Raw genomic sequence first — 12,033 nt, forward strand, 5'->3', positions numbered from 1 at the left:
CAAACACTGCCAGGGCAGGTACAGCATGGGTCAGATATAGACTAAAGCTCCCTCTACACTTTCCCATCAAACACTCCCAGGGCAGGTACAGCACGGGTTAGATACAGACTAAAGCTCCCTCTACACTGTCCCATCAAACACTCCCAGGGCAGGTACAGCACGGGTTAGATACAGACTAAAGCTCCCTCTACACTGTCCCATCAAACACTCCCAGGGCAGCTGCAGCATGGGTTAGATACAGAGTAAAGCTCCCTCTACACTGTCCCATCAAACACTGCCAGGGCAGGTACAGCACGGGTTAGATACAGACTAAATCTCCTTCTGCACTGTCCCATCAAACACTGCCAGGGCAGGTACAGCACGGGTTAGATACAGAATAAAGCTCCCTCTACACTGTCCCATCAAACACTCCCATGGCAGGTACAGCACGGGTTAGATACAGAGTAAAGCTCCCTCTACACTGTGCCATCTAACACTCCCAGGACAGCTACAGAACGGGTTAGATACAGAATAAAGCTCCCTCTAAGCTGTCCCATCAATCACTGCCAGGGTAGGTACAGCACGGGTTAGATACAGACTAAAGCTCCCTCTACACTGTCCCATCAAACGCACCCAGGGCAGGTACAGCCCGGGTTAGATACAGAATAAAGCTCAAAGCTCCCTCTACACTGTCCCATCAAACACTCCCAGGGCAGTTACAGCACGGGTTTGACACAGAGTAAAGCTCCCTCTACACTGTCCCATCAAACACTCAATTCAATTCAATTCAATTTGCTTTATTGGCATGACATGATACATCTTATGTTGCCAAAGCACAGAAATACATGTATGATTGACCACCTAAACACTGATCTAGACATACAGTGTATAGACAAGTGTACCCATGTATACATAGATATATGCACATATAATATGCATATAATCTTTTCTTAGATTTAATGACCCAGTAATTCCTGTCACAACGCGCGAGTACGGACAGGGTACTCACGCGTGTGCCAGGAGGAATTGCCGGTTTTCAGCATGCACAGCGCATGCGCTGAAAACCTGCATTTCCTGTCCTCTGACCCAAGGGGTTAAGAGGCTGAACGCATGCGCGGTATTGGGCAGCGCGTGCGACTTGGATTTCCTGTATTTTTACAGATTTGCGCATGTGTAAAGGGCTCCGGTTTTTACGCATTGAAAAACCACACGTAAGTACTTAGTTTTACAGGTAAGTGGTCTTTTAGTACAATTTAGAATTTTTTTTTCCACAGGTTTATTATTTTTAAAGAATCTACAGTAAGGTAAGTTTAGTTTTAGACCCTATTTTTTAAAAATTTATTTTTTTCAAAAATTTGATTAATTGTTTAAAATAGTTTTTAAAGTTATTCATAGTTAATTTAATTATTGGGATGCTTTTTAAAATTTTATTTAAAGTTTAAGTAGTGTTTTGGGGTGCCGTACTTTTCATGAGTTTGACAGTCTTTACTGTCAAACTTATGAATGAAGTTTCCCCTCCCCTGATTGGCTGAACAGTGCTGACCTGATCCCAGCCGGCACATCGCACTAACTACGCCGTTGGGTCAGGTTAGCACAAAGCGCCGAGATCAGAACCGGGCCACTTACAGGAAATCCACTGCGGGCCAGGTTTCAGATGTCGGCGCGTCGGGTAAGTGCACATCGGGGGCTTGCACGCGCGGCAAGCCCCCGACACCAAGTTCTGGGCCAATGTGTCACTGGTTGTCCCTCTGCTTGCGGCAAGCTGTAACATAGTTTGCCGCTATAGTTACACATTTTCTCTGTTCCCCCAATAGATATGGGAGTTTTTGGAGGTCATTCAAATTTTTGAATTCAGGACATATTTTTGTGAATTTTGGGCAGAAATTCTCCCTCATGTCCTGATAGTTTCCACAAGTTGTGAGGAAGTGCATCTCTGTCTCCACCACTCCCTGACTGCAGTGAGAGCATATCCTGTCCTCTCTGGGCAGCCGTTTCTGCCTTTTTTGATGGCCAGGCTATGTTTACTAAGTCTGTACATTGTCAAGATTTTTCTCAGTTTGCTATCCTTTACCATGGTCAGGTATTCAGCCATGGTGTATTGTCTGTTTAGGGCCAAATAGCACTCGAGTTTGTTTTGGGTTTTTGTCGTTTCTGTCCAATAGTTCAAGTACTTTTCCTTTTGTTCAGTGATAATTGTGTTGGGTTGAATTCTCTGTGCTAGGGTGTCACTGTCCTGGGGCTGGTTATTATTATTAGTGTTGGTGGTTGCTTCACTGAGTCCCAGGACTAGTTGACTGAGGGGACTCCTCTATGATTAGCTCTTGGCAATTCAAGGCATCGTAATGATAGCAGTGGGGGTTGCTCATTTTTAGGTGTTTCCAAAATTTGATTGCTCGTTTTTTGATATTAATTTTTTGGATATTAACCTCCCACGGCAGGTAAAGCACGGGTTAGATACAGAGTAAAGCTCCCTCTACACTGTCCCATCAAACACTCCCAGGGCAGATACAGCATGAGTTAAATACAGAGTAAAGCTCCCTCTACACTGTCCCATCAAACACTCCCAGGGCAGATACAGCACGGGTTAGATACAGAGTAAAGCTTCCTCTACACTGTCCCATCAAACACTCCCAGGGCAGCTACAGCACGGGTTACAGAGTAAATCTCCCTCTACACTGTCCCATCAAACACTCCCAGGGCAGGTACAGCACGGGTTAGATACAGAATAAAGCTCAAAGCTCCCTCTACGCTGTGCCATCTAACACTCTCAGGGCAGGTACAGCACAGGTTAGCTACAGAGTAAAGCTCCCTCTACACTGTCCCATCAAACACTCCCAGGGCAGGTACAGCACGGGTTAGATACAGAGTAAAGCTCCCTCTACACGGTCCCATCAAACACTTCCAGGGCGGGTACAGCACGGGTTATATACAGAATAATGCTCCCTCTACACTGTCCCATCAAATGCTCCCAGGGCAGGTACAGCACGGGTTAGATACAGAATAAAGCTCAAAGCTCCCTCTATACTGTGCCATCTAACACTCCCAGGGCAGGTACAACACGGGTCAGATACAGAGTATAGCTCCCTCTACACTGTCCCATCAAACACTCCCAGGGCAGCTACAGCACGGGTTACAGAGTAAAGCCCCCTCTACACTGTCCCATCAAACACTCCCAGGGCAGGTACAGCATGGGTTAGATACAGAGTAAAGCTCCCTCTACACTGTCCCATCAAACACTCCCAGGGCAGGTACAGCACGGGTTAGATACAGAATAAAGCTCAAAGCTCCCTCTACGCTGTGCCATCTAACACTCTCAGGGCAGGTACAGCACGGGTTAGCTACAGAGTAAAGCTCCCTCTACACTGTCCCATCAAACACTCCCAGGGCAGGTACAGTATGGGTTAGATACAAAGTAAAGCTCCCTCTACACTGTCCCATCAAACACTCCCAGGGCAGGTACAGCCCAGGTTAGATACAGAATAAAGCTCAAAGCTCCCTCTACACTGTCCCATCAAACACTTCCAGGGCGGGTACAGCACGGGTTATATACAGAATAAAGCTCCCTCTACACTGTCCCATCAAACGCTCCCAGGGTAGGTACAGCACGGGTTAGATACAGAATAAAGCTCAAAGCTCCCTCTATACTGTGCCATCTAACAATCCCAGGGCAGGTACAACACGGGTCAGATACAGAGTATAGCTCCCTCTACACTGTCCCATCAAAGAATCCCAGGGCAGGTGCAGCACGGGTTAGATACAGAGTAAAGCTCCCTCTACACTGTCCCATCAAACACTCCCAGGGCAGGTACAGCATGGGTGAGATACAGAGTAAAGCTCCCTCTACACGGTCCCATCAAACACTCCCACGGCAGGTACAGCACGGGTTAGATGCAGTCTCGGCCACCAATCTTCCCGTCTGATATAAACCAACACCACAGTCACTGACACCAATCTCCTCCTCTCTGATATAAACCAATCCCACAGGCCCAGAAAGATTAAACTCAGCCCATTACTTGGATAGGACTTGTCTCGAGAAAGGATGAATTAGCAATCTTGTTGTACGAGGCCCCTTGGGTCGGAGCGATCATAATATGATCGAATTCTTCATTAAGATGGAGAATGAAGTAGTTGACTCAGAGACCAGGGTCCTGAATTTAAATAAAGGAAACTACGATGGTCCGAGGAGCGAGTTTGGTAGGATTGATTGGGGAATAGCACTCAAAGGGTTGTCGGTGGATAGGCAATGGCAAACATTCAAAGACCGAATGGATGAGCTATAGAATTTGTTCATCCCAGTTTGGCATAAAAATAAAACAAAAAAGGTGACTCAACCGTGGCAAATAAGGGAAATTAGGAATAGCATAAGATCCAAGGAGAGGACATATAAATTGGCCAGAAAAAGCAATAATCCTAAGGATTGGGAGAAGTTTAGGATTCAACAAAGGAGGACAAAGGGATTAATTAAGAAGGGGAAAATAGAATGTGAGAGTAAGCTAGTAGGGAACATAAAAACAGACTGTAAAAGCTTTTATAGATATGTGAAGAGAAAATGATTGGTGAAGTCAAGCGTAGGTCCCTTGCAGTCAGAATCAGGGGAATTTATAATGGGGAACAAAGAAATGGCTGACCAACTAAATACATATTTTGGTTCTGTCTTCACAAAGGAGGACACAAATAACCTCCCAGAGATGTCGGGGAACATAGGGTCTGATGAAAGGATGGAACTGAAAGAAATCAGTATTTGTAAGGAAATGGTGTTAGGAAAATTGATGGGACTGAAGGCCGATAAATCCCCAGGGCCTGATAATCTACATTCCAGGGTACTTAAGGAAGTGGCCCTAGAAATAGTAGATGCATTGCTGGTCATCTTCCAGAACTCGATAGACTCTGGAACAGTACCCATGGATTGGAGGGTAGCTAATGTTACCCCACTATTCAAAAAAGGTGGTAGAGGAAAAAGCGGGGAATTATAGACTGGTAAGCCTGACATCGGTAGTGGGGAAAATGCTAGAGTCCATTATAAAAGATGTAATAGCAGAGCACTTGGAAAGTAGTGACAGGATCGGACAAAGTCAACATGGATTTACAAAAGGTAAATCATGCTTGACTAATCTACTGGAATTTTTTGAGGATGTAACTGGTAGAATAGATAAGGGAGAACCAGTGGATGTGATGTATTTGGACTTTCAGAAGGCTTTCGATAAGGTCCCGCATAAGAGATTAGCATGCAAAATTAAGGCACATGGGATTGGGGGCAAGGTGTTGACTTGGATAGAGAACTGGTTGGCGGACAGAAAGCAAAGAGTTGGAATAAACGGGTCATTTTCCGAGTGGCAGGCAGTGACAAGTGGGGCACCGCAAGGATCGGTCCTAGGACCCCAGCTGTTCACAATATATATTAATGATCTGGACAAGGGAATTGGCTGTAATATCTCCAAATTTGCAGATGACACAAAGCTGGGTGGGAGGGTACGCTGTGGGGAGGATGTCGTGAAACTCCAGTACGATTTGGACAGGTTGGGTGATTGGGCAGAAACATGGCAAATGCAGTATAATGTGGATAAATGTGAGGTTATCCACTTTGGTGGCAAAAACAGGAAGGCAGATTATTATTTGAATGGCAATAGATTGGGAGAAGGGGAAGTGCAAAGAGACCTGGCTGTTCTTGTGCACCAGTCGCTGAAGGTAAGCATGCAGGTGCAGCAGGCGGTTAAGAAGGCAAATGGTATGTTGGCCTTCGTAGCAAGAGGGTTCGAGTACAAGAACAAGGATGTCTTGCTACAGTTGTACAGGGCCTTGGTGAGACCACACCTTGAGTATTGCATGCAGTTTTGGTCGCCTTACCTGAGGAAGGACGTTCTTGCCATGGAAGGAGTGCAGCGAAGATTCACCAGGCTGATACCTGGGATGGCAGGAATGACGTATGAGGAGAGATTGGGTCGATTGGGCTTATACTCACTGGAGTTAAGAAGATTGAGAGGGGATCTCATCGAAACCTATAAAATTCTGTCAGGCCTGGACAGACTATTTGCAGGAAGGGTGTTTCTGATGGCCGGGGAGTCCAGAACCAGGGGTCATCGTCTAAGGATAAGGGGTAAGCCATTTAGGACTGAAATGAGGAGGAATTTCTTCACCCAGAGAGTGGTGAACCTGTGGAATTCTCTGCCACAGAGGGCGGTAGAGGCCAGTTCATTAAGTATATTCAAGAAAGAGTTGGATATATTTTTTAAGGCTAAAGGGATCAAGGGATATGGGGAGAAGGCAGGGACAGGGTACTGAATTTGGATGATCAGCTATGATCTCATTGAATGGTGGAGCAGGCTCGAAGGGCCGAATGGCCTACTCCTGCTCCTATCTTCTATGTTTCTATGTCTCCATTCCCGTGCCGAGGGGATTGCTGTACCAGACGGGAGGGGCAACATTTGGGGACTCTCGATTCTCCACCAATTCCCATTCCCCTTCTTTCTGGTGGATAATGGAGGTGCCACTGTGTGTAATGTGCAAGTCAGTAAGAATTGTCAGCGAAGATTAATCAGCAGTTTTTAATTGGAAATGTTAATATGTGGAACTTTTCAGACAATAAATTGTAGATTTTGCACCAAAGATCAATTTAGGGTTAAAATAAAATTCATAATTTTGTCAAATAATTTCTTATGAAAGTCCTAAATTAAGGGGAAAGATCACAGACAGCGGTTCTTAAAGGGACACTGCAGGCCCCCAACAAGCCAATCAGCCATATATCAATAATATTAACCCTATAACTGGGCTGGAGTTTAACATCAGCAGAAATAAACCTCAGCTGTCAGGATGATTTCAGTCCTGGATGTGATTAACAGCAGCAATAACATCAGAATCTAACTTCTGCAGTCCCTTGTGAACTCGCTGGTGTGTCAGCAGGTTGGATGACCGAGTGAATCCCTTCCCACACTCAGAGCAGGTGAAAGGTCTCTTCCCAGTGTGAACTCGCTGGTGTGTCAGCAGGTGGGATGAACTGGAGAATCCCTTCCCACACACATAGCAGATGAATGGCCTCTCCCCAGTGTGAACTCGCTGGTGTGTCAGCAGGGTGGATGAACAAGTGAATCCCTTCCCACACACAGAGCAGATGAATGGCCTCGCCCAAGTGTGAACTCGCTGGTGTATCAGCAGGCTGGATGAGTGAGTGAATCCCTTCCCACACACGGAGCAGGTGAACGGGCTCTCCCCAGTGTGAACTCGCTGGTGTACAATGAGATTGGATGACTGAGTGAACCTTTTCCCACAGTGAGAGCAACTGAATGGTTTCTCGTCAGTGTGAACTCGCTGGTGTCGAATCAGTTCCTCAGAGCTTTTAAAGCAGTTCGCACAGTCGGAGCATTTAAAAGGTCTCTCGTCAGTGTGAACCCGCTGGTGTCTCAGCAGGTGGGATGAATTAGTGAATCCCTTCCCACACTCTGAGCAGGTGTATGGCCTCTCCCCAGTGTGACTGCGTCGATGAGTTTCCAGATCTGATGGGTAATTGAATCCCCTCCCACAGACCCCACATTTCCAGGGTTTCTCCGTGGTGTGGGTGTCCTTGTGTCTCTCCAGGTTGGACAATCAGTTGAAGCCTCGTCCACACACAGAACACGTGTCCGGTTTCTCTCCACAGTGTATGGTGCGATGTTTATTCAGGCTGTGTAACTGGTTAAAGCTCTTTCCACAGTCAGTGCACTGGAACACTATCACTCAGGTGTGTGTGTCTTGGTGCTTTTCCAGCCACACTGATGTTTGAAATCTTTTCCCACAGACAGAACAGACAAACATTTCTCCTTCCATATTCAAAGGCCGATGATATTCAGGTCCTGATGAATTGAGTGACTGTCAGGTCTTGACGTGATGTTCGTTTCAGTTTCCCGTCTGTAAATCCTCCCTTTCTAACACCCTGTAAAAGGAGTTTACAAAAGTCATAATTCTAAGTACAGGATAGAAATTCAGAAAAGACAATTCCAGTTTCTGTACAACGTTCTTTCACACATGGGGATTCTAACCCTGGGACTGTACATGGGGATTCTAACCCTGTGGCTGTACATGGGGATTCTAACCCTGGGGCTGTACATGGGGATTCTATCCCTGGGACTGTACATGGGGATCCTAACCCTGGGACTGTACATGGGAATTCTAACCCTGGGACTGTACATGGGGATTCTAACCCTGGGACTGTACATGGGAATTCTAACCCTGGGACTGTACATGGGGATTCTAAACCTGAGACTGTATATGGGGATTTTAACCCTGGGAACGTACATGGGGATTCTAACCCTTGGACTGTAGGTGGGGATTCTAACCCTAGGACTGTACATGGGGATTCTAACACTGGGAACGTACATGGGGATTCTAAACCTGGGACTGTACATGGGGATTCTAACCCTGGGACTGTACATGGGGTTTCTAACCCTGGGGCTGTACATGGGGATTCTAACTCTGGGACTGTACATGGGGATTCTAAACCTGGGGCTGTAAATGGGGATTCTAACACTGGGACTGTACATGGGGATTCTAACCCTGGGACTGTACATGGGGATTCTAACCCTGTGGCTGTATATGGGGATTCTAACCCTAGGGCTGTACATGGGGATTCTATCCCTGGGACTGTACATGGGGATTCTAACCCTGGGACTGTACATGGGAATTCTAAACCTGGGACTGTACATGGGGATTCTAACCCTGGGACTGTACATGGGAATTCTAATCCGGGGACTGTACATGGGGATTCTAACCCTGGGACTGTACATGGGGATTCTAACCCTCGGACTGTACATGGGGATTCTAACCCTGGGGCTGTACATGGGGATTCTAACCCTGGGGCTGTACATGGGGATTCTAACCCTGGGACTGTACATGGGGATTCTAACCCTGGGAGTGTACATGGGGATTCTAACCCTGGGACTGTACATGGGGATTCTAACCCTGTGACTGTACATGGGGATTCTAACCCTGGGACTGTACATGGGGATTCTAACCCTGGGACTGTACATGGGGATTCTAACCCTGGGAACGTACATGGGGATTGTAACCCTGGGGATTCTAACCCTGGGACTGTATATGGGGATTCAAACCCTGGGAACGTACATGGGGATTCTAACCCTGGGACTGTACATGGGGATTCTAACGCTGGGACTGTACATGGGGATTCTAACCCTGGGACTGTACAAGGGGATTCTAACCCTGGGACTGTACATGGGGATTCTAACCCTGGGATATTGCATGGGGATTCTAACCCTGGGACTGAACATGGGGATTCTAACCCTGGGAGTGTACATGGGGATTCTAATCCTGGGACTGTACATGGGGATTCTAACCCTGGGACTGTACATGGGGATTCTAACCTGGGACTGTACATGGGGATTCTAACCCTGAGACTGTACATGTGGATTCTAACCCTGGGAACGTACATGGGGATTCTAACCCTGGGGATTCTAACCCTGGGACTGTATATGGGGATTCTAAACCTGGGAACGTATATGGGGATTCTAACCCAGGGACTGTACATGGGGATTCTAACCCTGGGACTGTCCATGGGGATTCAAACCCTGGGACTGTACATGGGGATTCTAACCCTGGGAATGTACATGGGGATTCTAACACTGGGGATTCTAACCCTGGGACTGCATATGGGGATTCTAACCCTGGGACAGGACATGGGGATTCTAACCCTGGGAACGTACATCAGGATTCTAACCCTGGGACGGTACATGGGGATTCTAACCTTGGGAATGTACATGGGGATTCTAATCCTGGGACTGTACATGGGGATTCTAAACCAGGGACTGTAAATGGGGATTCTAACCCTGAGAATGTACATGGGGATTCTAACCCTGAGATTGTACATGGGGATTCTAACCCTGGGAATGTACATGGGGATTCTAACCCTGGGAATGTACATGGGGATTTTAACCCTGGGACTGTACATGGGGATTCTAACACTGGGACTGTACATGGGGATTCTAACCCTGGGACTGTATATGGGGATTCTAACCATGGGACTGTACATGGGGATTCTAACCATGGGACTGTACATGGGGATTCTAACCCTGGGACTGTCCATGGGGATTCTAACCCTGGGACTGTCCATGGGGATTCTAACCCTGGGACTGTCCATGGGGATTCTAACCCTGGGGCTGTGCATCGGGATTTTAACCCTGGGACTGTACATGGGGATTCTAACCCTGGGACTGTACATGGGGATTGTAACCCAGGGACTGTACATGGGGATTCTAACCCTGGGACTTTACATGGGGATTCTAACCCTGGGACTGTACATGGGGATTCTAACCCTGGTACTGTACATGGGGATTCTAACCCTGGGAATTTACATGGGGATTCTAACCCTGAGACTGTACATGAGGATTCTAACACTGGGACTGTACATGGGGATTCTAACCATGGGACTGTGCATGGGAATTCTAACCTTGGGAATGTACCTTGGGTTTCAAACCCTGGGGCTGTACATGGGGATTCTAACCCAGGGACTGTACATGGGGATTCTAACCCTGGGAATGTACATGGGTAATCTAACCCTGAGATTCTACATGGGGATTCTAACCCTGGGGCTGTACATGGGGATTCTAACCCTGGGACTGTACATGGGGATTCTAACCCTGGGAATGTACATGGGGATTCTAACCCTGTGGCTGTACATGGGGATTCTAACCCTGGGGCTGTACATGGGGATTCTATCCCTGGGACTGCACATGGGGATTCTAACCCTGGGACTGTACATGGGAATTCTAAACCTGGTACTGTACATGGGGATTCTAACCCTGAGACTGTACATGGGAATTCTAATCCGGGGACTGTACATGGGGATTCTAACCCTGGGACTGTACATGGGGATTCTAACCCTCGGACTGTACATGGGGATTCTAACCCTGGGGCTGTACATGGGGATTCTAACCCTGGGACTGTACATGGGGATTCTAACCCTGGGAGTGTACATGGGGATTCTAACACTGGGAATGTACATGGGGATTCTAACCCTGGGACTGTACATGGGGATTCTAACCCTGGGACTGTACATGGGGATTCTAACCCTGGGACTCTACATGGGGATTCTAACCCTGGGAACGTACATGGGGATTCTAACCCTGGGGATTCTAACCCTGGGACTGTACATGGGGATTCTAACCCTGGGAACGTACATGGGGATTCTAACCCTGGGACTGTACATGGGGATTCTAACCCTGGGACTCTACATGGGGATTCTAACCCTGGGACTGTACATGGGGATTCTAACCCTGGGACTGTACATGGGGATTCTAACCCTGGGACTTTGCATGGGGGTTCTAACCCTGGGACTGTACATGGGGATTCTAACCCTGGGAGTGTACATGTGGATTCTAACCCTGGGACTGTACATGGGGATTCTAACCCTGGGACTGTACATGGGGATTCTAACCTGGGACTGTACATGGGGATTCTAACCCTGAGACTGTACATGGGGATTCTGACCCTGAGAACGTACATGGGGATTCTAACCCTGGCGATTCTAAACCTGGGACTGTATATGGGGATTCTAACCCTGGGAACGTACATGGGGATTCCAACCCTGGGACTGTACATGGGGATTCTAACCCTGGGACTGTCCATGGGGATTCTAACCCTGGGACTGTACATGGGGATTCTAACCCTGGGAATGTACATGGGGATTCTAACCCTGGGGATTCTAACCCTGGGACTGTATATGGGGATTCTAACCCTGGGACAGTACATGGGGATTCTAACCCTGGGAATGTACATCGGGATTCTAACCCTGGGACGGTACATGGGGATTCTAACCTTGGGAATGTACATGGGGATTCTAACCCTGGGACTGTACAAGGGGATTCTAACCCTGGGACTGTACATGGGGATTCTAACCCTGGGAACGTACATGGGGATTCTAACCCTGGGACTGTACATGGGGATTCTAACCCTGGGACTGTACATGGGGATTCTAACCCTGGGACTGTACATGGGGATTCTAACCCTGGGACTGTACATGGGGATTCTAACCCTGGGACTTTGCATGGGGATTCTAACCCTGGGACTGTACAT

The 12,033-nt window shown here is 47.5% G+C and overlaps 1 protein-coding gene across 1 annotated transcript in view; it reads right to left on the minus strand.

The window, feature by feature from the left end:
* LOC147119248 (uncharacterized) overlaps positions 1-12,033 on the minus strand; it is a 143,690-nt gene that overhangs the window by 92,824 nt on the left and 38,833 nt on the right. The window contains 1 exon segment of the mRNA XM_085984055.1: positions 6,796-7,466. Coding sequence (XP_085840181.1) covers positions 6,796-7,466 — 671 coding nt within the window.

The sequence above is a fragment of the Somniosus microcephalus genome, chromosome 4, assembly GCF_052327205.1.
Source record: "Somniosus microcephalus isolate GS21.2 chromosome 4, FLI_Smic_1.0, whole genome shotgun sequence".
NCBI lineage: Eukaryota > Metazoa > Chordata > Chondrichthyes > Squaliformes > Somniosidae > Somniosus > Somniosus microcephalus.